The 26950-nt window shown below is 48.2% G+C and overlaps 1 protein-coding gene across 1 annotated transcript in view; it reads left to right on the forward strand.

The window, feature by feature from the left end:
- GLT1D1 (glycosyltransferase 1 domain containing 1) overlaps positions 1–15526 on the forward strand; it is a 36481-nt gene extending 20955 nt beyond the window's left edge. The window contains exons 7-12 of the mRNA XM_030959017.1: positions 1759–1854; positions 2875–2924; positions 5471–5514; positions 6311–6431; positions 10092–10190; positions 14990–15526. Of these exons, the coding sequence (XP_030814877.1) occupies positions 1759–1854; positions 2875–2924; positions 5471–5514; positions 6311–6431; positions 10092–10190; positions 14990–15136 (557 nt within the window). The 3' untranslated portion in view covers positions 15137–15526. The remainder of the gene's footprint in view (positions 1–1758; positions 1855–2874; positions 2925–5470; positions 5515–6310; positions 6432–10091; positions 10191–14989) is intronic.
- Positions 15527–26950: the final 11424 nt, after the last annotated feature.

Consider the following 26950-nt stretch of genomic DNA (forward strand, 5'->3'; position numbering starts at 1 on the left):
CTCTTAACAAAGAGTGATCTTAAGTCATTAACTACATCGCAATAAGTTATTATATTCATTGGTGCAAAGCAATTAATGGCAATGTAATTGGTAAAAATTTTTCAGCAATTTAATAAGGCATGTGTACACATCTACTAGGGCACATAGTCTAGCTTACAAAAATGTTCATGGATCTTCTCTAATCTGTTTCCATGCTGATGGCCTTGTCTTCTTCCTTGCTATGGATACACCGGAAAATCATCAATTGCTATTTCTTCTATTAGCTCAGCTTTGCTTGCAGGCCAGCTGTCAAGCCCCTCCAGAAGGAGCTGCAGCACCTCTGGACAGGCTGGAAATGCTGCTCTGAGCCCCTGGGCTCTGAGCTGGGCAGGACAGAAACCCAAATTCCAGGTGCCCATGGAGGGGCTTTCTTCAGTGTGCAGGGAGATGAACTTAAGGAAAGCCATGAATTGGAAGGTTTAGAGTATCAAAGATTCCTGCTGCAGTTGGACAAATTTATCTGTTCATGCTCGAGAAAATAAAATCATTGTCTCAAAGACTGAAACCTCAGCCATAAACCTATGACTTCCTTTTTTGAGGACAGCAGTCAATGCTGTCAGGTGTTCAGGAGGTGGATAAATGAAATATTTTCAAAATACTTGCTGTGGTTCAAAGTGACCAGGAAAGAAAATCAGGTTGTTTCCCCTCACCATCTCATCATGGCTTAGGTTTTGTTTCTGAACAAAACCAGAAATGGACCAATAACCCTAAATAATGTGGGCTTGGTGTTGTTCTCTGAAGGTGTGTGGAGCAAAGAGTGAACTTGAAATCAGGCTTCGGAAAATTAATTTTTAAATCTTCTTCTTTAGCTCTCAGCAAGCCAATGCTTGGCATTACTCATTCATTTCCAGGCCTGCAGCTTTCAGTAAGATTAAAGATTTGCAGTAATACATTTATTTTTATTGTGCACCTATGACTGCTGCATTTTTTTTTTCCTGATAGTACCTGGAGGGATGGAGTTAAATGAATCTACACTTCCAAAATCTCTTTAGATAACACTTGTACTTATTCCTGCCTTTCTTAGAAAAACGATGTCCCTGCTGAAGCTGCAGAAATTATTCAGGCTTTTGTGTTTGCTTCCTGTGCTCGTGTTTTGCTGTGCAGGTTTTGATAATGGCCCAAGGTAGAGTGTCAGTGTCAGAGCCCTGTTCTCTGCAGGGACAACAGCAGGGCAGGGGGAGATGATGGGCTCAGGAGGAGATGGAGATGGGCTCAGGAGGAGATGGAGAGGGGCTCAGGAGGAGGAGATGGAGATGGAGAGGGGCTCAGGAGGAGGAGATGGGCTCAGGAGGAGGAGATGATGGGCTCAGGAGGAGATGGAGATGGGCTCAGGGGGAGATGATGGGCTCAGGTTGTGCTGGGCAGGATTAGACTGGAGATTAGGAAAACCAACTTCAGCCTAAGGAGTAAAACCATTGAGAACTACCTGGAGCTGTTCAGCTCAGGGCCCAAAGCTGGTTCTGGGGTCCAAGAACAGCACCAGAACTTCTCCAAGTCCTGCACACAGCCTGCCTCTGGAAATAACCCCCTGTGCCCTAGAAAGTGATGTACATCCTCAGTCTAGGACTGATGCCGAGCAGGAAATGGGAAATAATGACAATTGTTCATGATCCACTCTTTAGTGCTTTTACCATTGTATGTGCTCATTGATGGAGCAGTTTGGAGTGTTCTGCTCTTTCCCCTGCCTCAGTGGCTGATTTTTACAATCATTTTTTCCAGGCATTCCTGCAGACTCAGGCCCTGTCCATCTGTTCCTCTTGGTGTGTGGGCTCCGCAGAGTGAAGGACCCTCTGTACTTGGTGGAAGCTTTCTCAGGTGAGTTCTGGCTGCTTGAACATTCTTGTTGTCACTCAGTGCATTCTTCTAATGTTGGTAAGTTTGGCATGGGCTGTTTTGTTCATTGCAGGAAACATCATCATATATTTACATTTGAAAAAAGAAATTCTTATGTAACCATTGATCTGTTCAACACATTATTTCTGTGCCATGTCTTTTCCATCCTGCTGGGAATAACAGAGCATTCAAATCAAAGCAATATTTGATGGTTTTGCTTGCTGAGAAAACTGTTTTGCTGTTACATGCAATATTGATGGAAGACAAAAGAAAAGATCGTCTACTTCAAAACAACTTTTTTATCTTGCTGTCCCGTGGCTGTTACATTGATTTGCATGTGTGCTAATTAATGCCATTGAAGCTGCAAACAAATTTCACCACCCATTGTTCTGGCTCAGTGCTCAGACTAGGCTGAAGTTTCCTGGGAGCACAAAAGGGAATATTTTGTCAGGCTCTGTTTGTGTCTGTAAGAGGTTCAGGCATTCTGAGCTGGAAATTCAGCCTGCACTACTCAAGTGACTTTTATAACCCTTGGAACAAATGCAGCTTGCAGTGAGCTGCCCTGGTACGTTCTGGGTTTAAAAAGCAGCAGATGTCTCTTGTGCATATTACTGAGTAATGATTGTAATGGCTGCAGTTGCTTCCACACGTTCCTTGACACAGGAAAATATTCAAGTAATTTTGGCTTTGTGGCCTGAACCACTGCATTATACAGAGCATTGTTCTCCTGAGTGATTCAAAATTAATATCTGAGCTTAGTTAAATAACCCCTGAGTCAGAAGAGATTGCATGAAGCAGAAAGGCTAAATACTAACTTTCAGATATGCTAATATTTGAATTTTGAGGAGTAATGTGAGCGCTGAGTGTGAATCTGGTGCACATTCAGTCTTTTAAGTAGCAATACAATATTTGTCTAATTCTTCTTTACCCATGGAGCTATTTAAACTGATTTAAAAAGTAATAATTTTTATGAATAAAACAGTTGTTCCTCTTCTGTTTCAGAGTGGCACAGAAAGGATCCCAGTGTCCATCTGGGCATTATTGGACCTGCAGTAAGTGCTGCTGTAATTTTTATTTCTAAATATTCCCATTTACCTCATCTGAGATGCCTCAGCTCTCCTCCAAACTGATCCTGGCTCAGAGGATTTCTGTTAGAGGTGAGGAGCTCCCACCCCAGACCTTGTGAAGGCTGCTCCCACCAGGTCTGAGCTGGGACAGTGGTTCCAGTGGCCAGAGCTCCACAGTGCAGCACTGCCCATGAAGGGGCTCCTGCACTGCAGGGGGAGCAGCTCCCAGGAGCAGGCACTGAGGCAGCCCAGCCTGTTCCTCACTGCTTCCCTCCATCCCAGGGAGGAGTTCTGAACAGAAAAAAAAACAAGCAAAATACTTGGATTCCACTCTTGGCCACTGCTGCTACACCTGTGGGGTTTTAGACACTCACAAACTGCTAAAATGTGTATTTTTGTGAATAAAATACTAGCAATGCCCATTTCAGTAGGAATAACTTAGAAATGAGCCTATCAAATATTTTGAAAGGCAGCAGCTGCCATCTTTTTGGGGAAAAAGGGAAAAAAGAACTTTTTCCCTTTTTCCCACAGCCATTGCTGGTGAGGATTTTAGTGCTGTGAAGGTGTTTCAGTGCTGTTATCCCTGTTCTCACTTCTCACGTGCAGCACTGGGTCCTTGTTCCACCGCAGCTGGGCTTTGCTGCCCTCGCTGGGCTCAGACACAATTATTAGCAGCTGCCAGAGGTGCAGAATGGGGCTCAGCCTCTGTCTGGCACCAGGGCTGGAGCTCACAAACCCAGCCCAGCTCCTTTGCCATTCAGAACCTCAGAGCACCAAAGCCTGGATAAACTGAGGGGTTTTATACATCCCCATCTCAGAATAATCTTAAAGTTCTCCCTTTGTCCTGATTCTTCGGCTTCTGTGTGCTGCCTGCGGAACTTTGTGCTGAAGTTACAAAGCTACTTGCAGGGCTTTGGGAAGGCAGTCAGTGATCCTGCAGCACAGGGCTGGGAAAGGCAGCCTGGAGCCCCGGGTCAGGCAGGGAGAAGCTCTGAGGAGGCAGCTGTGCCATGTGAAACAAACTCTGTCTGCTGCTTGAAGGGGACTAAAAGCTTCCCTGGCTCATCTGGGTAATGTGTTCCCTCTGTATCAGTCTCATCTCTGATTCATCTCCACATGAGCCTGAAAACTTGCAGGCAATTTGCTTTATAAAAAAACAAACAGACACTCAATAGGCAAATAAGAACAATTTCTCTATTTTCTCATTCGGTTTTATTCTTTGCAAATTTGAGGACATAGGATTTTATTGTTAAAAGCTGTTTTTACATTTTTATTTTATCTGGGCTTTTTTCCACGCTAATACACAAAATGATGTGGAAGTGAACTGGTGTGGAAGGCAAATCTAGAGCAGGTGTAATGAAGCCGTGCTTCAGAGTCAAACTATGCACTTGCTGCCTCCAGTGAGGATTTTATAAACATTTCAGTCGTCTTTCTAAATTTGCTTCACTTTTTCACAAGCTAATGTCTTTACAGGCCAGAAATAACCCAGTGGCAGTGCACAGGCTGGATCAAGGGCTGAACCTCCTGAAAACATTTTAGAGCATATTTCTCTCATGGAACTAAAATATTTCTAAAGGAAAAGAATACATCTCAGCTCTATTGGTATTTAGCTGTACTCTTCTTATTCAGGTTGCTTCTCAAACCACAAAAATCTTAAGAAAATCAGTGCCACCATCTATGAAGCATGTAATTTTTACTGTGAATATTAAAAGCCCATACAGCAAGAGTATATTAATTAAGAAGAGAAAGAACAAAGGCCCCCACTCTATTTTCTGCTTTACTTCCATGAGATGATCTATTTGCTGCCATAAGATTGTATTCTATTCCCTGGGTTTTCTATGCCTGATTGTCTCAGGTGGTGCAGTCGAGGTAATGTTGCAGGATTGAGGCCTGTGTTATGTAAAACTTTCACCATTTGTCTCCACTTCCACTTTTCCTTTTGTTCATTCCTATAATGAAATCTGGAACAGCAGCTAATTTGCAGCAGCTCCATATTCCAAGAATAGGAGCTTATGAAACTTTAAAAAAAAAAAAGTTAAGGCCACAAAGCTTTAAAGTTTTGTTTAAAGCGTTCAGCTTCCTCTCAGAGCTCCTTTTGGGTTTTTTACCCATGACTGTTTGTTATTTACTGGGGTTAGAATTCTGTGTTTGTTATTTACTGGGGCTAGAATTTTGTGTTTGTTATTTACTGGGGATTAGAATTTTGTGTTTCTTCGATTTCCACCAAGTCTTTCTGCCGGAGCATGTGGGTAGCATCCCTGTGAGTGTCTCAGTTGCAGCCAGGCTGCTTCCTGAGCCCATTTTTACTCAGTGAGTACAGGGACAGTCCCTGGGCACATCAGTGCCCTGCCCCTCACTCACACAGGCGGTGTCACACCAGGCCTTTGACACAACTGAGTAACACATCTGTGGGATGATTTTAAAGCTCAGCATTTAAAGTATTTTAGATGAAAATGTGCTAAACTTTATTTCTCTGGGTGTTTCAAACATGAGCTGCAGTGCCACTGACCTCTGTGTGTGCTCCTGTCCAGGTTGATCCACTTTTTACCAGTGAAGTGAAGGAGAGAGTTAAAAGGTAAGGAGTTCATGTTAAAGCTGCTCTGTGCTTAAGGCAGGCAGCTGGCTGCCCCTTTTTAAACCCTGTAAATACCAATGGGTGCCCATGCACATATAAATACAAACGGGTGTCCATGCACATGTAAATAAATACCAATGGGTGCCCATGCACATGTAAATACCAATGGATGTAAATACCAATGGGTGCCTGTGCACATGTCAATACAAACGGGTGTCCATGCACATGTAAATAAATACCAATGGGTGCCCATGCACATGTAAATAAATACCAATGGGTGCCTGTGCACATGTCAATACAAACGGGTGTCCATGCACATGTAAATAAATACCAATGGGCGCCTGTGCAGATATAAATACAAACGGGTGTCCATGCACATGTAAATAAATACCAATGGGTGCCTGTGCACATATAAATACAAACGGGTGTCCATGCACAGCTCTGTGGGACTGACAAGGCTGTCAGGATCCTTTGGCATGGAACCGTCTCAGACCAGGAATCCCAGACATTTAAAGCTTTAGAATAAGCAGTATGCTGATGTTTTGGGTTAAATCACATCTGACTGAGTCTGATTTCGATTTGTTACTGACAGAACCATGGGAGGGCTTGGGGTGGCTGAAGTTCCCCCAGTTCCACGCGCCCAGCCAGGGGCAGGGACAGCCCAAGCCCTGTCCTGGAGCTGAGGCAGGGGTGGGAGATCCCGGGCAGCCCTGGGCAGCCTGTTGCAGTGCCCTCGCTCACTGAGGCTTCCATCACTCCGGGTCCCTGCAGGCTGTTTGTCTGTGTGTTCCTGCAGGGCGCCCGGCGTGCACGTGCTGCAGGAGCTGCCCCAGCAGGAGCTGCACGCTGCCCTCCGCAGCTGCCTGGCCCTGGTGAACAGCTCCATCTCCGAGGGCATGTCTGCTGCCGTCCTGGAGGTGAGGGGCCTTCTGGGGGTGATGCTGAGAGCTTGCCCTCAGTCCGAGACACCTTCTGTCGCTGGGAATGGCTGTCAATGCTTCATGGACACATTTCAAAGCTGGTGAAGGCAAAACTGAAACATTTCTTTTTTCAAGTGTTAGCAATTAAGCTTGTCTTCCCTTGAACTGACAGCTTGTTATGCTTTCTCTGTTTATTTTTAAAGGATAGAAGGTAATTTTATCAATCCTGCTAAATTAACAACGCAGACCTGAGATGCAGAAATCACTCTGATTTCCTGGGGTTGTCACTAGGCTTGATTCAACACCCACTTCCTTATAATGCTGCTAGAATGGACTTTCATTTATTTTTACATCCCTTCAAAAAGCAATCTAAGAGCTGTATTTGGTTATTTAATTCTGAAATGATTAATGAATGAATGACACGCTCAGTTAATCCTTTTGCCATCAGTATTGAAAATTAATAACCAGTTTTATTTCATACCTGTCAAAGTAGGGCACAGTTTAGTATCAAGTGCTTTCTCAGGAAAAAATAAGTGTACTTGAAGTGAAGTTCTTTGGGCGAATGCCTTTCATTATTCCATTTGTTTGGTGGGTGCTGAACGTTGGTTCATCATGAGCACAGAATTATCACACCATTTGTACGTGGTTATGTAATATAAATGCGCCTCCCATTTCTGTTTGTAATGAGCTGCACTTCCAGCATTTCCACTCATCTGAGAGTCCTCATGAGTAACAACCAAGGGAGCATCACAGGAATGAGGCAGGGCAGGTGCTGGTGGGACAGCACAAGTGCATTTCCACCCCAATTGCCCCTGCTCAGAGGTGCATTTCCATCCCAAAATGCCAAGCTCAGAGGTACATTTCCACCCCAAAATGCCCCTGCTCAGAGGTACATTTCCATCCCAAATTGCCCCTGCTCAGAGGTGCATTTCCATCCCAAAATACCCCTGCTCAGAGGTGCATTTCCACCCCAAATTGCCCCTGCTCAGAGGTGCATTTCCACCCCAAAATGCCAAGCTCAGAGGTGCAGCTGTCCCTGCTCAGCAGCCCAGCTCTGTGCAGCAGTTCCTGACTGTCCCATTTCCAAACCTGGGCTGTGTCAGGCCAGGCAGCCTGGGCTGGCTGGGGTGGAGCTGCAGAGCCCTGACCCAGTGAAGCTCAGTCTCTGTCACCTCCTCCTCACCTGCTCCATGCTCCCCTCAGGGCTGCTCACAGAACACTTGAGCAAAAATCAAGCTGATTTTATTTATTTATTTCCCCAGAGTGCCAGGGCTGAGAGGCAGCAGCCAGGCACACCAGAAGGGCCCTGAGCAGAGCCTGTGAGCTCATCTGGTACAAACTGTGCAGGCTCAGGGCTGGCAGGACACTGCTGCACATTCCAGAGGGTTTGGGGTTTCTGTGTTTGCTCAGTGGGGTTTGAGCCATGCTGATAGAACACCCTGCTGGGAACACTCTCTCTCCCAGAAGTGGCAGCCCAGGACGGTGAATTCTTTCCTGGGAAGGCCAGCAGCAGGAAGGGCCATGCTGAGAGCTTGTTGGATAATAAGGCAGAAAACTCTGCATAAAAATCTTCTGGTCCTAGGCTGGAGAAAACAGGCTGGAGTTTGGAAATGCAGCTCTCATTGTCCTCAAAGTTCAACATTTAACAAGGTCATGAATCTGTAAACAGTGCTTCAGAGTGATATAAATATATAATAGATAAATGAGATAAATGTATAATCCCATCTAGTTCCACCTGCCTGGAGGTACAGAGAGCCAGGAGCCGTCACTAATGACTCTGTCAGCTGGGTCTGAGATCTCTGAGATGTGACTGGAACTGATCTGTTTGTGTTTGGCGTTTGAAGAGGAGAAAACAAAACATGAGAGCAGGCATTACAAATGCATCTGTTCCTCTGAGAGCCCAGGAGCTGTGCACGCTCCTGGGCATGGGATGGTGGGGAAGGCTCCACTGCAGAAAGGTTTCTGAGTTCCCTCTGCTCCTGTAACAACAGGGTTTGCACTCCAGCACCATTGCACTGGAGCCTTTCCCTGTGCTCTCAGGAATGCTCCAGCTGCTGGAAACACCATTACATTCTCAGGCTTTTACCAAAAAGAAGCCACTTTGAAATGGTAGAAAAGGAAACTGGACAGGTTCTGCTGTGCTGGGAGGCACAATCCACTCCTGGCCAACATGTGCAGCACCAGCACCAGTGTGCAATAACAGCCAGAGCAGATTATAAAAGAAAAAACACTAGAGATGAAGGGATGTTGTAAAGCAGTAAAATTGAAGAGCCACCAAGAAGCTGCATGGGCTAGAAGGAAGGAAATGAGGGACAGTGCAAAGACAGAGTGCTAAATAAACCCTGCCTTTGCTCTATCAGCCCTTGTTGCTGGCTAGAGACGCTTACAGGGGAACATCCCCAGCTTCAATTTACACCCTGCATCCTCCTGCAGGAGCAGCAAAGCACATTTGCACTCACAATAATGGAACAAAACAGATGGCCAGTGGACTGAAATGTTGTTTGATGCTATTATTCCTGGAAGCTAGGTCAGTAAATTATACATCTTTTCAACAATGCAAATGGTTCTTTTTACTGCTTGGAAATAGTCTAAGTATCCAAATTAAATTTGAAGCCACTTCTTGCAGTAATTATTTACATTTGGTTAAGGCCAGTGGCATAAAGGCAGCCCTGCATCTGAATCTGTGGCCATCTGTTCTGCCTTTAGTGGCTGTAATTCACTGGTACCTGCGCATTTGGGGACCTGAAGATTTTCTTGTGTGGCAGTTCCTGCCCTCCGAGTCTGAGACAGAGCAAATGTCTTTCCCTTTAGAGTTTGGAAATGACAGAAAATTAAATATTGGTGCTCAGCTCCAATCAGTCACCAGCTCTGTAAGTTCATTAATGTGTCTGAATGACCCCAGCTAATCTGGCAGTTTCTGATACAAAGTGTAGAACAGGTTTTATCATTAAGGGCTGTTATTTTTAGCTCTAACTGCTGCAAAGCAGATGTTTGTGCCAGGGCTATGGAAATGCTATGATCAGAATAATACACCTGCAGTGGTGATTTAAACAGTGATTTCTTGAGGATTTTAAATTATTAAAATATGTTGCTAAGTCCCAGTAGTCCCTTCCTGTACCTTATCAGCCTGGCTATTTGTCTCTTCAGTTTTGTCCAAACTATTAAAAAAATCATGTTTTTTCCTTGGAGTTTTGTTTCTTGCTGTGTGGACTGAAGCAAAATTGCTCCTCATGCAGGACTGTAATGACAGCAATTAAAACTGCATTGACTCTGGAGTGACAGGGAATCAGTATGAAACACATTGAAGGTTTGGGGGAGGGAATTTCTTCCCCATTTGACACTGTGATAATTGCACAAAATGAATTTTTCTGTTTTTACAGTCAGTGCCTCTCCAGACTGCCCAATCCATCAATAGTGATTAATCCAGAGCAGCAGAGCTGAGGGCCCAGGGTGTGCACACCTCAGAGCTGCAGCTGTGCTCTGTAACGTGCCTTGGCAGAGCTCTCTGGGGAAGGGCATTTTTCAATTAAAAATCCGGAGAGGTGGGAAAGAAGTTTGGTTGTTGTTTGTGCTTTTCTTATTAAAATTGTCATTGTTAGCACCTCAAAATCCACGAATCCTTACAAACTGTTGTTTCCTTTTTCTATATTCCTGCAGGCGATGGATTTAGAAGTTCCAGTGCTGGCCAGGAACATTCCTGGGAATGCAGCAATTATAAAGCACCAGGAAACAGGGCTGCTGTTTTCAACTCCCCAGGTAAGAACAGCACAGACATTTGGGTTCGTTTTCTATCCCAGGCCTGTCTGTGTGGTGACCGTGTGTTTCCTGAGCAGTTTGCTCAGACTCTGCAGTTCAGGGAGCCCGGACTAGGTGTCAGCCTTGGGAAGGTTTCTGAGCTGCTCCAGCCCCTTGTGCCTCTGCGTTTGGAGCTCCAAGCCCTGCAGGAGATGCTCTGCCCGTGCCAGACTCCCCTCCAGTCATATCTGCAGCAGAACTTGTGTCAGACACCAGGAGCTCTCCAGGAGAATGAGCTGGAGGTTCAGATGACACATTTTCTGTAATTTCTAGCAGGCAGTGTTAATGTAAAGTATTTTTAGAGGCAAGATATTGCTCAGTCAGAGAAATTAATGATAAAATTAAGCCAAGTGTTAGGATGAAGTCTCAGGGAAGTTAAGTAAGAGTGGGAAGAGAGGGAACACTACCCATATTTAAATGCTGGAAACTTTAATTTCAGCATATTTTCCTGCATTAGGACTTTGCTGTTAACTATTCGTGTATGCCATGGAAAATGACTCCCAGAAAAAGATTCCCTCAGAGTTTTATCCAAGTCAAGATTAAAAAAAACACACTAGAATTCACCACTTGATAATTTTGCATACTAGAGAATGTATCTTATTTATTTACTTTGTGGACTGTGTGATTAATGCATCCTATTAAGTTGTGTTCCTGGAAGGTGAATCCCCTTGGTTGGTTTTGAAGAAGATTTTAATAGAAAAACTCTTGCAATTGAAGTATGGTTCTAAAAGCATTGCTTATCTTCAGTTGTTTCTGATCTGAGGAGGGAAAGCTTTGCAGTACCTGGGGTAGGAGCAGTTGTGCCTGCTGTCTTGTGAAAGCCAAAGGAGAGGGATATTAATTGACCATTATGCAGTGAGAATTGTTTTAAATGGTGAGTGCTGCTGGCTTTTCCTGCTGGAAATGAGCTTCTGTGCTTCCAGGGAAGTAGGAAATGTTGTGCCTCATCCTGAACCGTTTGGATTTGGCTGGAAAGAGCAAAGCCCTGGCAGTGCCTGCAGCAGCACCCAGGTGGAAACAGTCAATGTGCAAGGGAAAGCCCTGGAACGTTTTGTTCCTGACACTCCATCATTTGTGCACATCACTGTGCACATCACTTTGAAATCATGGGCTGATCCTGCTGCTGCTTGAATTTGCAAGTTTATGGAATATTTGACACTGAGTTAATGGGACCTGAAGTAAAAAAAGTAAGAGATAAGAATGGGGCAATAAATAATGCAAAACTGTGTTAAAAGGGAAGGCACAAGAAGTTATTCAGCAGGCTGGGTTTCAGAATTACATCTCCCATGTCTGTAAGAGCTCAGAGAAGGACCTAAATAAAGAGAAGGAGGCAAATAAGCTTCCAAGGCACTAGGAAGGGACAGAAGGGACCTGGGCAGCCCCTGTGAGGGTTGGGAGGGCTGAGAGCAGCAGCTCGGCTGTGCCATGGAGCTCTCCTGTGCCATGGAGCTCTCCTGTGCCATGGAGCTCTCCTGTGCCCCCAGAGCTCCCTGTGCCATGGAGCTCCTGTGCCATGGAGCTCTCCTGTGCCATGGAGCTCTCCTGTGCCATGGAGCTTCCTGTGCCATGGAGCTTCCTGTGCCATGGAGCTTCCCTGTGCCATGGAGCTTCCTGTGCCATGGAGCTCCCCTGTGCCATGGAGCTCTCCTGTGCCATGGAGCTCTCCTGTGCCATGGAGCTCTCCTGTGCCATGGAGCTTCCCTGTGCCACCCATGGGCAGGCCACAGCCCGGGAGCTGCCCCTGCCCCAGAGCAAACAGCTCGGAGCTGTGGCAGTGCCAGCAGTCAGTTCCAGCCCTGGGGCAGCACACAGGGCCCCACCTGCCCCAGGTACCTCTGCACTGCCTGCACAGCTGGCCTCTGCCTCCCTGGGGCTGCTCTTTGACAATCACCTTCTCCTGCCTGCTGAAGCTGCTCTGAACTGCTCTAATTGCAGACTTACTTTCATGATATAAATAATATATTAACCGTGCACCCTGTTTTCATGATGTGTGAGCTGTGGCACCAGTGCAGCTCTCGTGGTAATTGAGGAATTCTTCACCCTTTTTTTACCCAGTGCACTCATTTCCCAGCTTTATCTCCTGGATACCTGTGTTGCTGTGTCTCTGCAGAATACCAGACAGGATTTATTTGAGGTGCTACACAGAGGAGCTGACATTTTCTTTAGGGATGATTGGTCAATTTACCAGGAGAAAGCTGCACAATGGATGTTGCTGTTGGGAAATGCTGTGTTTGTGTGGAGCCTGCCCATGGAAAGGGCAGTGTGAGAGCTGCTGCAGGGCCAGGAGATGATTTGCTCCCATTTCCCTGGGTTGTGACTCACAGCTGAGCCTCAGCTCTTACACTGTGTTCTGCTCCACCTGCACATTAATTGTCCCCACTCCTGTGAGGGAACAAAGGTTTGTTGAAGCATGGATGGCCCCAGGTAGTCAGCTAGGATAGAATCACCTCCTTCACTGGGCTGCTGCAAGCCATGCCCTTAGCTTTTATTACTGAAAGGCCATTTGTGGATTTGACCCCTCTTTCACCAAAACTGAAGCTACAACAAAATATGGGAGTGCACAAATATTTGTGCAAATATCCCAGATAGAGCAGAACAGCTGCTGGAGGTGTGCTGCCTCCCTGTAATCCCTTCATGTATCACAGGCTTCTGGAAAAGCACAATGGAATGCTGCATTTCCTGAAGGAGATCAGAGTGGTGCATGTCTGCTTGCTGCAAATCCAGACTCAGCACAAACCCACAGCTGAAATGCAAGTCACTTGTACCTAGGGGGACACCTGAGAAATGAACTCACTGCTCTCTGAACTCAGCAGCCACCCTGAAACAAGGCAGGCCAGCTGCTCCAGGGGTCAAACCCAGATCAGTCCCAGGGAATGCTCCCACTGCCTTCCAGGGGATTGCAGGGACTTGTGGGGGTCTCACTGGAGGAGGAGGAGGGTAAAGCTGGGAAGTCCTTACTCGCCACCTCCTGGGATTTTTCCATTTGCTTTTTCTCTCTCCTGCATTTTCTCAAATTTAAGGCTTTGGACTCAGTTTGGCATGTTTTCCTGAAATTATCCTCAGCCCTAAGTATTGTCACTGTGAATAAGGGTCTCATTTCTTCTATCATTTACATGTTTCCAAGTTTTTGTCCTCCATATCCACAATTTAAAAGAATGCTAATAGGACTACCTGTCAAGAAATGTTACATTGCTGCTTCTGCTCTTAGGTAATTTACATAAATTACTTTTAAATATTACTTTAAATAAAATCCTCCACAGGAGCATAAAATTAAAGTTGGGGATATGGCTCAGTGGGAACAGTATTTATTGCTGTGACTTTCCAGGCAAGTGGATGAAGGCAGCAGAGGTCAGGTGAGACTTTCCCACCTTCCTGTGGTGTTTGTGGGGCTGGGTCAGCTCTGACAGACACAGAATCCCCAGGGAAGGGGCTGAGATCCCAGATAAAGCAGCCCCAGGCAGCTCTGGGCACAGCTCCCCCAGAGCCCAGCTCACAACCAGCACTGCTCTGATGTACAATGAGAGGTCACTGCTCACTTGGGTGATGAGAATCTCCTCATTCTCTTACCTGGCTGCAAACCTCTGCACAGCAGTGCTCTGGGGCTCTGTTTAATTTTCCTGCTGCTTTGTCCTGGCAGGCAGAGCCCAGGCAGCGATCATCCCCTGCTCAGAGATTTCCCCATCAGTGTGGCCCAGGGTCACATTGCATTGTGCACTGTGCACTGCAGCAGCAAAGTTCGCCCCAAAATCCAGAGGTCAACCAAAGATTTCACAGCTGTGGAGGAACCTGGACACTCTGTGTGCTTGGCTTTGCAAGGATTGCTGTGTCCCTAACCTGGTGTTGATGTGAACTCAGCTCTTAGCTGGGCTGTCTCCCTCCACAGCTGGCATTATTTATGTGTAAATGATGGATCTCCTCCTCCCATCCCCTTTGTCCCTGTCCCCATGCACTGATCCTCACTGCCCATTGTGTGCTAACACATTATCCTCCTTTCCCACTGACACCAGAGCTGCTTTCTGAGCTGAACCCAGGCCCTGCTGTGCTCACATCTGAGCACATCTGCAATCACGCTGAAGCACTGGAAGCTGTCTCTTGATGGAAAATTAGAGCAGCTGCTCAGAACAGATTAGTTCAGACATCAGATCTCCCTTCACATGTTTGAAGTTCACAATTTCTCTTGCCTGGAAGTCAATGAGAGGCAGAGGAGCAGGCAGAGGACAGTTGTGAGCTCTGAGCTCTCTGGGTATTTGCCCAGTGAAGGTAAATGGAATATGTGGGGTTTTTTGGTGTTTGGTGAGCTGACCCTGCTGTATCTGTACCTGCCCAGGTGCTGCATGCTGCTCCTACCTCACACTGTGTTTGTGTTGGGACTTCTTTAGTCTTACCAAGAAATTCACTGAGGGTGCAGCAGCAATGAGGTAAAAGTTTAGCTGAGCTCAAACATCTGATGTTGTCCTCCATGCAGAACAGGCAATTCATTTATAACCAGCCTGGCTTTCCAGCCATTGGGCAGGCAGACAATTTTTGTGTCATTAAATGTGAATTGTCTTTGATTTTTAATGTTACTTGGTGGGCTGTGTAAAAGAATAATTTTATTATTTACTGATCATTTTTTATAAATAAAGTACGGTACTTGACCTTGAGGAAGGACTTAGGAGAGCTCCATATATTGGCTCACAGCTGGACACTACCAGCTATTGCAGTATCATTAGGACCTTTACAAAGGAATTTTAACTGATTGGTTTTTTCATCTTTTTTAGGAATTTGTTCTGCTGTCCAAGAGTTTAATGAATGACCCCATTCTGGAAAAGGAAATTGTGACCAGGGCCAAAGAGTACGTGGAGAAGCATCATTCCTGGGAAGGGGAAAGGAAAACCTACCAGAGCCTTGTGCAGAGACTGCAGTGACCTGGCAGGAGCCAGCAGAGCCCTTTAATGATGGGAATGTGGTTAGGGTTGGGTTTTCCTGGGATCTTTCTAGAAAAACAGCCAGACATTGTTACTCTATTGAACAGCCCACGAGCAGAGCTGCTGCAGGCCCTGCCAGGGCTCAGTTTGGGGCAGCAGCAGGAGGAGGGCAGCCCTGGGCAGTGCCAGGGGATTGCTGCTCTGAGCCCAGGGCACTCCTGGCACACAGAGTCACAGGAAATGTTCTGCCCATGCTGCATCCCAACCCCTGCAGCACTGCCAGGTGCGCTCACACACCTGCTGAAGCCCAGGTGCACAAGCAGAGGATGAATTCTGGACAGCACAGCCTCCTGCAGGCACCCCTGAGGCAGCCCAGGGATCACAGGCAGCCTGGGCACAGCTGCTGCTGGGCACAGGGAGGGGCACAGAGGGCTCTGTGCAGCCCAGGGATCACAGCAGCCCAGCACAGGGGCTCTGTGCAGCCCAGGGATCACAGCAGCCCAGCACAGGGGCTCTGTGCAGCCCAGGGATCACAGCCAGCCCAGCACAGGGGGCTCTGTGCAGCCCAGGGATCACAGCCAGCCCAGCACAGGGGGCTCTGTGCAGCCCAGGGATCACAGCCAGCCCAGCACAGGGGGCTCTGTGCAGCCCAGGGATCACAGCAGCCCAGCACAGGGGGCTCTGTGCAGCCCCCCAGAGCAGCCCAGTTCTCCTGAGCCTGCATTCTGCCCCTGGCACAGGGCAGGAGCTTGGCCCATGTGCCAGAGCTGTGCCAGAGATGCTTGGTTACACAAACTACCTCTTGCTTTGCCAGTTCCTTTGGTACCGCTGTGATTTGCTTATTTATTGAAAGATTTATGAGACCTGTACAAAGGGATGGGGGGGGGTGAAGGTATTTTCAGTTTACTGTGTGTTTTGGTGCTGTTTGTTCTGATTTGGCTTTTCAGGATGTATTTCAATATATTGCAGCAGCCTTGTCTGAAACTGAGCCTGATCACTGCCTAAAGTCCACACTGCTCATCCCTGTCAGCCCAGGGATTATGGACACATCTCTGAGTCTCTAATTGCCATCCAAGGACTTCCATCTAGAGAAAAACAAACAAACAAACAAAGAGGGGCATATTTGTAATTCCTTGTCCTTAGGAACCTGTTTGCTTTGTATGGTCTCGAGCCTGCCCCAGGGAGAGCCTGTGAAATGTTTTCTGTTGCTCCAGTGGCTGTTTGTCAGACTTTCTTTGTAATAATGAAGTTCACGGTGTGTTTTAAGCTTTCCTCTCTATTTTTGATGTTTTGCCAGGTGCTGGTACAGTAAACAAGAAAGCAGTTTGAGTGCTGTGTATTGATTTCTCCCCAGTTCCCTCCTTGTTTTGTGCTGGGGCTGCTCAGCCCTTCAGTAACAACCCCGGGGGCAAACAAAGCCACATTTAAACCCCAGCCCTGAGCACATTTGTTGATCCCACGCTGCTGCATGTCCTGCCAGGGGCTGGCAGTGCAGCTGGGGGCAGCAGCAGCCCTGGGAGGAGCTGGAGCTCCAGCTGGGACCTGCTGGGTCCTGACCCCGCACACACTGAGGGGAGCCCTGCAAGGTGGATTCCCAGCATCACACATGGCACGAGACCCTTACAGGGAATAAAAAGGAGTTTTCCAACTAACTGAGCCAACCTCAGGGTGTCCCGCTCCTCCCAAGCTCTCCGAGATCTCTGCCAGCTCATCCTGATGCCCTGCTTGACCGGCTTTGCTCCTCAGCCATCCCCCCTCCCCTTCCAATTGGTTGTCTTCTGAGAAAAGCAGGTTTTTAAAAGCAAAGAAACAAATCCACAGTGTGAGATAGAAGCCTGAGCACCGAGCTGATGGTGATTAGTAATAGTAATGATCAGAAAGCTTTTTCTGCAGCCTGATACATTTATTGCTGAGCTCCAACCAGAAATATATTGATCTGGAATTTGTGCTATTCCCAGCAAAACAAAATATGTTCAAGTGAGAAATTCTGCTACACCCTCAGAATGTAATTAACATATGATTTTTCAGGCTGTATTTAATCTATAAATATGAAATGTGCATCTGGGAAGCAGCATGCTCATTTGCATGTGGGAACAGCGGCAGGAGCACAAACAGGAAAATAAAGGAGGCAGCCCAAGGTGTGGTTTGGGAGCCCCAGGAGTGTGTGAGGCCTCAGCACTGCCCAGGCAGGGCTCTGAGCTCTGGCACGTCCAGCACAGCTCTGCTCTCCCACCAAGCCTGGCCAGCGACTGCAGGAATTTCATCATCATAAACTGCGACTGGATTTATGGTTTGCATTTCACCCAGTCTCATGTTCCAGGCCTATAAATATTCAATGAGTCTTGTAAGTCCTTGTAAGGAAAATATGAGACCCATGCAAGCAGTTTTGGGTGTAATTATCTTTGCAGCAACTTCACTCAAATGATTTTATAGGTAAGAATAATCCTTTTGTTGTCCTGCAGCCCTAATTACAGTATTTATCTTCCCCTTCAAAGCCCCACTCCTACCCAGGCAGCTTCTGAAGCAAAGCACACCTCGATGAGATGCAGCTACAGCTCCAAAAATAGCACTGGTTCTGTTTGCAGGGAAAAGCTCCATTGTGCATCCACCCCACGGCTCCTTCTGCATTCCAGGACCTTGAAATGGGCTGTTAATTAATGCCATGACATGCATTTTATTTGCAGTTAACTCTGCCATGGAATCCATGGGAAGGGACCCGTGCAAGGTCCCACGAGGCTGCTCCCCCCTTGGCACAGCCCCAGAACTGGGGAACAAACCCCAGCCATGGCATTGGGGTTTCACTGGAATTATGCTAAAGCATCCACCTCCCAGTTCTCAGGGTCAGCTCCCATACCTTCCCAACCAGCCTGCCCCAAGGACCCTCGTGCTGGGCTCAGTTTGCCCAGCTTTGGGGTGCTGACCATGGCGTTTCCATTTCCAGAGCCCCAGAGCTCAGCCTGGCCACAGGCAGTTGCTTTGAAGGTTTGCTGTAATCATATCAGGACTTAAATGTGAAAGAAAAACGTTAAAATGTATATTGGAGGATTTAAAATATTTGTGCCTGTTCTGCAAATCATTTAGCATCAATTTAGCCCCAGTATTACCCAAATGCTACCTTTAGGATTAATGAATGCACAGGCACTTCAGTGTTCATTTTCAATGCATTTTCTCCTGTCTCTTGGGCTCATGACTCCTTCTGCCCCTTTCTCCCCTCAGTCTTTTTAATCTTCAGGTCAGGAATCACTCCCCATGAAAATAAAGAAACAGTTTTGTCAAAGGCTTGTCAGAGGAGATGGGTGCTTCCATGTGGAATTCAGTCATTTAATGGCTCAGTGGGATCTGAGCTTTTTTTTTCATTAAGTTGTCCAAAGTAATTTCATCACTCCAGAATATATTTCACTTCCACCCTCCCTTGCCTGCTTGGTCCCAGCCCAGTTCCTTTAATGTCTGACACTCAAACCCTGTGTGAGAGCAGGTCCCTGCAGCGCTGCCCTGTCCCAGAGCTCCTCAGGGCCCTTCATTGTGACACAGAGCAAAACCCTCCCCACCTTCCAGGGCCTTCACTGCACTGAGAATTTCACAGAAAGCAGCTACTTATTAAAATGAAAAGTCTCACAGTCACCAATACAAGAGCAAACTGTACTAAAAACCATGATTCCTAATTTTTTAAGAAACAGTTTACATTTTCTAAAAGGGTGCATAATCATCTGCAATTTAATTCTCCCTAAATGAAGCATATTTTCATCAAGTAATTATTCCATGACGTTTCTTTTAGGTAGCAAATATGGAGGGCACTTCAAATCTCACATCCTTTCCAAAAAATGCAGGCCAGCATCTTTGTCCAGTGCCTGAAAAAATGACTCCAGAAATTCATTTCCCCTAGAGCATTGCCATTCAGCTAATTTAAACCATGTGTTTGAAATTAAACAATACATTTTAATTAGAGCAGCAGAGAACATCTGGGCGCTGAGAAATCAAAGTTGTGGGCACCTGACCTGAGAGAGCATTCACCCCATGGGCACCCTTTAACCCTTCCTGCTCCAGAGCAAGGGCTGGCACCCCTTTAATGATATTTCAATGTGCTTCTTACACACAATTCCTATTTCTGTGCACTTCAAATCTGCTTAAGAAAGAAGTCCAGCCACAAGTACAACCTTGCCAGATAGAGGTCACTTATTTCATTTGTCTGATTCAGTCAAGTTTCATCATTCATTGAAACGAAATGCTCCTCTACTGCTTCCAAAATGAATCCCTGCCACTGAAGTTCCCACTGTTATCCCAGTGGCTTTCACAAAGTGAACGGAGTTACCAGAGCTCCAGTTTAACCCAAGCCATACAGCACAGGCTGCACCTCGAGCAGGCACAAGGCTGCACCTTTTGCTGGATCAGCTGCACCCTCCTGTGTGCTGGGGAGGCTTTAAAAGCAAATTCTAGCACAAGATTTTCAGGGGAAGACTGGGGAATCTGCCTCTACTAGTGGGAAGGATTTGTGCAGCAGCTCTGCTTTAGAAAGTTAGAGAAAGTCAGATTATTCCTCAGGGAATAAAATAATTTTAAAAATAATTTTAAAAAATTATATATACATTATATATTTATAAATATATAAAAACTTATATATAAAATTATAAAATCTTTATATATAAAATATTTATATATTTATAAATATAATATATCATATATAATATATAATATTTGTAAATATATTTATATATTTATATATTTATATTTATTTTATATTTATATGTATTTATAAATATATATATATGTATTTTAAATATATATGTTTATATTGTATATATTATATATTTTATATATATATATATATATATATATAAAAAATAAAATATAATAAAACTTCAAGCCATTAAGGACTGAGCTTAAGAAACGTATTTGAAATAAAGCCCTGCTGCTTCATGTGCTGGGAGGGAGGAGAACAGAGAGACCCTTGATACAAATGCACTCTGACCTCCTCCAGGGACTGGGCATCACTGTGGGCTGCAATCCCACTGCCAGAGGAAGCAGATTAACTCCCTAAGGCACCAGGTAATTCCCACTGGATACAACTGCACGAGCAGAAGGTTTTCTGCACGTTCTGCCCCATTATTTTGGGATACAACAGCTCCCTTGGCATCAGTGCCAATGAATGGAGAGTTCATTCCGTCTGAGAGCCTCAACAAACACACCCTGACAATGAGCATAAATCACATTGCTGCAGCACTCTCAAGGAGCTGGTAAAAATAATATTTTAATCAAATAACTCAGCTGCAAGTGCCATGAACTGCTGGGAAGGTTAAGGCTGAGGCTCAGCATTCTCCTGAGAAAACACAGAATTATTCCAAACACGGCTCCATCACCACTGCTTGACTCATTAAAAGCAGATGGCAATGGCAAGCTTTTGTTAATGCTACAACCACAGTAAACAACAAATCATCAGGTATTTACTTTTCCCACCACCAGAACTGTTCTTTGTGTCCCACACTCACCGAGGCTGTCCCAGCAGGCTGGCACTGTGCTGTGTGAGCAGCTCCTCCTGCTCTGGGCCGAGGTTCCCCCTCTGTGGCTCCTGCTGCTGGCAGAGGGCAGAGCCTGCCCAGGGATCCCAGGGATGGGCCCTGCCTGCTCCAGAGCAGCTCTGTCCCAGGGATGGCCCCAGCAGGGATGTTCTGCCACCCATCTCTGAAATCACAGCTGACTGTTCTGAGCTGTGCACCCCACAGCCATCTCCACTGTTTGCTGTTTGCTTTCCTCTCCAAGTCAGGAGTGACCTTTCCTCAGGTGTTTGGCCTTTGGATGATGAAGGGAGAGACAAATGCGCAGGCAAACAGGCGACACCTGGCCTGCACACAGCTCCTGAGGGCTGCCTCTGTCACTGCAATCCATTAATTCTGTGTTCATGCAAAGCCTGTGTGGCTGCAGAGCCTCGCCTGGAGACACAGATCCCTACTGGCTGTGCCAGCACAGCCCAAAGGGATGGGCAGAGCCTGCAGGAGAGCAGATCCAAATGCAGCCAAGGGGTTCAAATGCAACCCTTTCACTTTAAGCACTGTGTGCACAGGACACAAATCCCAAAACCCCCTCCAACCTGGGAGGAATTGCAGCGTGTTGATTTTCTGAACTGCACTGCATAAAACTCCATTTATTGTTCCCCATGCCTCCTGCTCACTGGAGAGTCTGGAGTGCTGAGCTTTGTCTCCCTTCCAGCAATGTGCAAGCACACCTGGAGGAAAGCTCCCGCCATCCCTGGCAGCTCTGACAGCCCTGCAGGGCCAGGCAAGCAGCCGTGCCTGAGCCAGGAGAGTCTGTGCTCCATCATCCCTCCTCACACCACAGTTAAAAGAAAAAGAAACAATTAATGAGACTGATCTGTTGCATTATGAGCACACTGGAAGGTGAGGGGGGCAGGGGCTCATTGCTCAGTGTAGGAAATAAGTATTTATGTATCCTGTCTTCTGCACACCCCTCCCGGGCTGTAAAGCTGGAGGCTTTGCTCTTTGCTCCACACCTAATTGCCCTGAGTATTCACTGCCTGTATCTATTACCCAAAAATGATGTGTTCCAAGCTCATTCTCTTTTTCCTTTCTTTTTTTTTTGGAGGGGAAAAGGGGAAGAGAGAGAGAGGATCCTCAGATCAGTGAGTGAAATCACTCACAGCTATCCTCTTTTATAGAAAACAAATCCATTTCCCACCTCCCCACACCCCACATTGTTGCTGCTGCATTATCTGTGCGAGCCAGGCATTGGCAAGGAGACGGAAAATGACAGGACATTGTAAGAGAATTTAATGAAGTGGCTGCAAATATTGTATCCCAATAAACGCAGTGAATAATGCAGGAGCTCGTTCCAGGTCCCTCCCAGCCAGAGACCTTTGTGTGAGCAGCAGAGCCCAGGAGCTGGCATGGCTGGGGACACAAAGGTGCCACTGTGGCACACGGCAGAGCAGGACAATGGGCACCTCACCTGCCCCACCGCACTGCAGCAACTCCCTGGGGCCAGAAGAAAGAGCAGGGCAGGAGGAGAATTATCAGCCTTCCTGATGCCTACAAGTTGCTGCTGCTTAGGCTGGAGGAAAAGGGGCTGATCCCAGCCCTGCATCTCAGAGCTCCTGGGGCTGCCACGGGGCTGGCACTGCCACTCACCACTGCCTGCCTGTCCTTAGAAATGTCCCTCAGATCCATCCCCTGGGACACAGGGACACGGAGAGCAGGGACCAGGCACTGCCAGGCTCCCCATGGCTGTGCCTGCTGACCCTGCCAGCAGCTGGGGACACTCACTGCTCCCTGGCTCTTTGTAAAACCCCTCTGGATTCCTGTCTCTGCATGAGGAACACTCACAAAGGTGTAAAACCCCTCTGGATTCCTGTCTCTGCATGAGGAACACTCACAAAGGTGTAAAACCCCTCTGGATTCCTGTCTCTGCATGAGGAACACTCACAAAGGTGTAAAACCCCTCTGGATTCCTCCCTCTGCATGAGGAACACTCACAAAGGTGTAAAACCCCTCTGGATTCCTCCCTCTGCATGAGGAACACTCACAAAGGTGTAAAACCCCTCTGGATTCCTCCCTCTGCATGAGGAACACTCACAAAGGTGTAAAACCCCTCTGGATTCCTCCCTCTGCATGAGGAACACACCAGCAGTGGCACTGCCTTTGGGGACACACTGAGCACTCCGCTCATGCACTCTGCTGTCCCAGCTCTTGCTGAAGTCTCCTTTGGCCCTGTCCCTGCCCCCAAAATGTGACAGGGCCCCTGTCCCAGGAGCCCTGGCAGTGCCAGCCAGGAACAGTGCCAACACAAACCCAGGTGGGGACCAGCAGCAGAAACCTTCAGAGCTCTTACCGTGCCTGTAAACACCCCGTGTGCCTCTGCTCTCATTTTGTCTCATTCTCAGCTCTGGCAGGGAGAAAACAAATTATTGGCACTGACCCACCCCCTCCAGCTCTGCCACCCCCAGCTCCAGGGCATCCTCCCCTCCCTGGGGACAGTCCTGACCCATCCTGCTGTCATCAACCCAGCTGCACCATCCTGCTGTCCATCCAGCCTCTCCTGACCCAGCTGCAATTCCCTGCCAGCTTTACTTGCAAATTCCCTCTGTGCCCAGCTCATGCTAAGAACCTTAATATTCCTGCAGATTCAGGAAGGGGATTTCCAACAAGCATTAGGAAAATTAAACTTCTCAAGAGCTGTCTCAATCTGACAAGCTATTTCTGGTCTTTAAGGGACAGTAAGTGAAAATATTAAAGTGGGGGTGGGGAAGTTGTAGTAAGCAAAGGATGAATTAGAGGCAGAAAGGAGGGCAGGCAGTGCTGGATGGACCTGAGGCACCCATATGTGTATTTACAGCCACAGAAATCCAGGAGTGCGAGTTGTTTAGGGCTTCCTGCTGCCTTGGAATAGAAAATCACCATCTCCCACCCCTTGCTGCATCCAAAGCCAGAGCAGCTGGTAACACCAATGAATGTGAGAGGCACAGTAAAACCTCTCCCTCCGGAGTGGGTTTTTACTATGGGGTGGCATGGGGTTGACTGGGGACGGGGCGATTGGGGCATCTCCCTTGGGGACTGGGGCATCTCCTTGGGGACTGGGGCATCTCCCTTGGGGATTGGGGCATCTCCCCTGGGGACTGGGGCATCTCCCTTGGGGACTGGGCATCTCCCTTGGGGACTGGGGCTGGGGCATCACCCAGACTTGGGCGGATGGGGCAAGTAACCCTTGGGGCATGGGCAGGAGGGCACAGCCTGGGACCTACCCACACCTTCCCACCAGGACATGGCTCCGGGCATGGGGGACAGGGAGGGCACAGCCCAGACCTCCCCGGCTGGCCTGGGGACTCTGGGCTCACCAGAACTCCTGCTGGAGGTGGCACCAGTACCCCGGGTTGGGCTGGTCCCAGGCTGGGCTGGGTGCATTCCCCACTCCCGGGGATTTCTGTGTGTCCTGCTGCTCCCTTCCCAACAGGGAGGCTACAAAATGCCCCCAGGTCCCAGCTGAGCCACCCCTGCCCCCTTTGGCTCCTTTCTGCCCCTCTCTGCTGCTTTCCCTTTGTGCCTCCCCTCCAGAGCTCCCCAGCCCACCCCAGGGGAGGAGAGGCTGTTTATAGCCCGGGGCACTGCAGGGGAGGGTGAGAAGCTCAACCAGGCTTCCAAGATGTAAGGGTGTGACTCTGAAGGAGGCGATGATGTTATTCTCTTTAGGAGCATCAGAGTGGCAAAATTTAGCTGTTTGCAAATTTCTCAGTAGCGTGGCCTGACTCTTGCTCTAAACCTGGAAATTTCCCCTGTTTTGAGGCCTGATTTGTGTGGTGATGCTCAGCCTGTCTGTCTGTCCTCCCTGTTCTTTGCAGCACTCATTCCCAGCAGCTCCCAGACCACATTACAGCTGGGGTAAAGAGCACCCCTGCAATTAAAGCCCCTCCTCACGGGTGGGAGTGGGGGACACCAGCTCTGCACAAGATGAGGGGACAAAACAATTAGAAGAGATGATTAAAATCCCATGGTTCCTCAGGGGATGGGGCGCTTGTGCAAGGACTGTGCAGTGCAATGGAAAAATCCTTCTGGGCCTGCATTTGCAGCCTGCCAAAAATGCCCCTCCAGCTGCATCAGCTGCTCTTGCAAAGACAATTCCTGAGTGCTGGGTTAAAGTCAAGGCTGTGTGGAGAGCTTGGTACAGACCTGATCAATAGACAGGATTTTCCACTGTTGCAGGATACTTTGCAGGCTGGCAGCACTTACTGAAGGCAGGAACACAAGAGGGACTGGTTTGACCCCGGTGTCCTGCTGGGCAGCACAGGAGGGAATGCCAAACTCTAAAAGCAAAGCTATTGATTAGCCTGGGAGAGGGGAGTGATGCAAGAAAGCTGTAAAAAGTTATTCATGGCCAAGAGGAGCACAGAGATTTAGGGTTTGCCTCGGTGATAACAGGATGGAAAACGTGTGTCCACAGACATCAGACAAAGGATCTGCTGAGAGGCAGGAGGCACAACTGTACAGGGGGGTGAGCTCCTCATGGATACAGGTGAGGCTGGGCTGGAGCCAGGCAGACTGTGCTGACCAGGCAGGGCTCAGGGAGGGTGCAAGGACAGCCCCTTCCTTCTGTCCTTATTTCTGCTCCCCTCTGCCCTCACTGAGCTCAGGAAAACGCTGCCAATGGGGCTCAGTCATCTCTGCATCTCTCATTACCAGGGCTGAGCAGTGAAGCTCCTTGGATTGCTTTTTCTGTCATTAGTGCATTAACTGACTGTAGGAAGCTCTAATTTAATTACTAGGAACACAGGCCTGAACATGAATAGCATAGTCCTGTTACACTCCAGAGCTGCAGCCTGCTGCTGCTGGGGACACTGACCTGGGCTCTGCCGGGTGCCACAGGGAGATGGTGGCACCCAGGCAGGGCCAGGCAGCAGGGACAGGCTGGGGAATTGAGGCACAGGGAGCTGGGGAATCCAGGCACAGAGAGCTGGAACCAGCATGGACAGAGCTGGGGAATCCAGGCACAGAGAGCTGGGGAATCCAGGCACAGAGAGCTGGGGAATCCAGGCACAGGGAGCTGGAACCAGCATGGACAGAGCTGGGGAATCCAGGCACAGAGAGCTGGGGAATCCAGGCACAGGGAGCTGGGGAATCCAGGCACAGGGAGCTGGTACCAGGCAGAGCTGGAGCAGGGCCTGTGGCTGCAGAAAGGAGCCTGCAGGAGCCCCCATGAGCAGCCAGAGCAGTTCAGCAGGGAGCCACGAGCTGGGGCTGTGCAAACCAACGTGACTCTGGTGTCCCTGCAGGCTCCCAGGGCAGGACTTGTCCTGTGCAATCCAGCAGCCACCCTGGCCGTGCGGTGGGGATCTCCTAATGAGCGCTGGCAGTATGCACAAGCACAGGAGCACTGCTGCTTCTCCAGCCATTAATATTACATTTGTGGGCTGCTTAATTTGCTGCTCCTCACAGAGCTGGAGCAGGGAGCCTGCATAATGAAGCATTTGTTGACAGAGGTCTTCATATCACATCAGCAAGAAGGGAGAAAACGATCCTGTTTCAGGCACTTTGCTTGACTCGAGTGACCTTGGCCCTTCTGGTGCTCCTGAGGATGAGCAGGGCCCGGGTGCTCTGCTCTTCTCAGGCCATTAGTGCTGCCAGCTTGGAGCTTCACCTGTTTAAGCTTCCAAAGAGCACATCCCTGATTCCACTGGAAGGAGCATTATTTGTGCATGAGGAAGGTGATGGGTGTTGGCAGGCAAACGCTGCTCAGAAAGGTGCTTAAGCAGATGGCTGGGTAAGGGCACAGGCAGGGCCCACCTGGGAGCGTTCAAACAGAAATGAACTGGAAGCAGAACACAAATCCTGTCTCCTCAGCACTTTGCAGTGATACCCAACCTTGGTTTAGAGCTCTCCTGTGCTCAGGGGACAGCTCAAGCTGCAGCCAGACAAGCAGTGAGGGATGGCTGCTGCTGCGTGGGGAGCTCAGGCTGGCACCTTGTACTCACCTGTGCTCAGGACACCCCTGTGCTCAGGACACACCTGTGCTCAGGACACCCCTGTGCTCAGGACACACACCCCTGTGCTCAGGACACCCCTGTGCTGCAGGACACACACCCCTGTGCTCAGGACACACCTGTGCTCAGGACACCCCTGTGCTGCAGGACACACACCCCTGTGCTGCAGGACACACACCCCTGTGCTCAGGACACACACCCCTGTGCTGCAGGACACACACCCCTGTGCTCAGGACACACCTGTGCTCAGGACACACCTGTGCTCAGGCACACCCCTGTGCTGCAGGACACACACCCCTGTGCTGCAGGACACACACCCCTGTGCTCAGGACACCCCT

Source organism: Camarhynchus parvulus, chromosome 15 (genome assembly GCF_901933205.1).
Source record: "Camarhynchus parvulus chromosome 15, STF_HiC, whole genome shotgun sequence".
Classification (NCBI taxonomy): domain Eukaryota; kingdom Metazoa; phylum Chordata; class Aves; order Passeriformes; family Thraupidae; genus Camarhynchus; species Camarhynchus parvulus.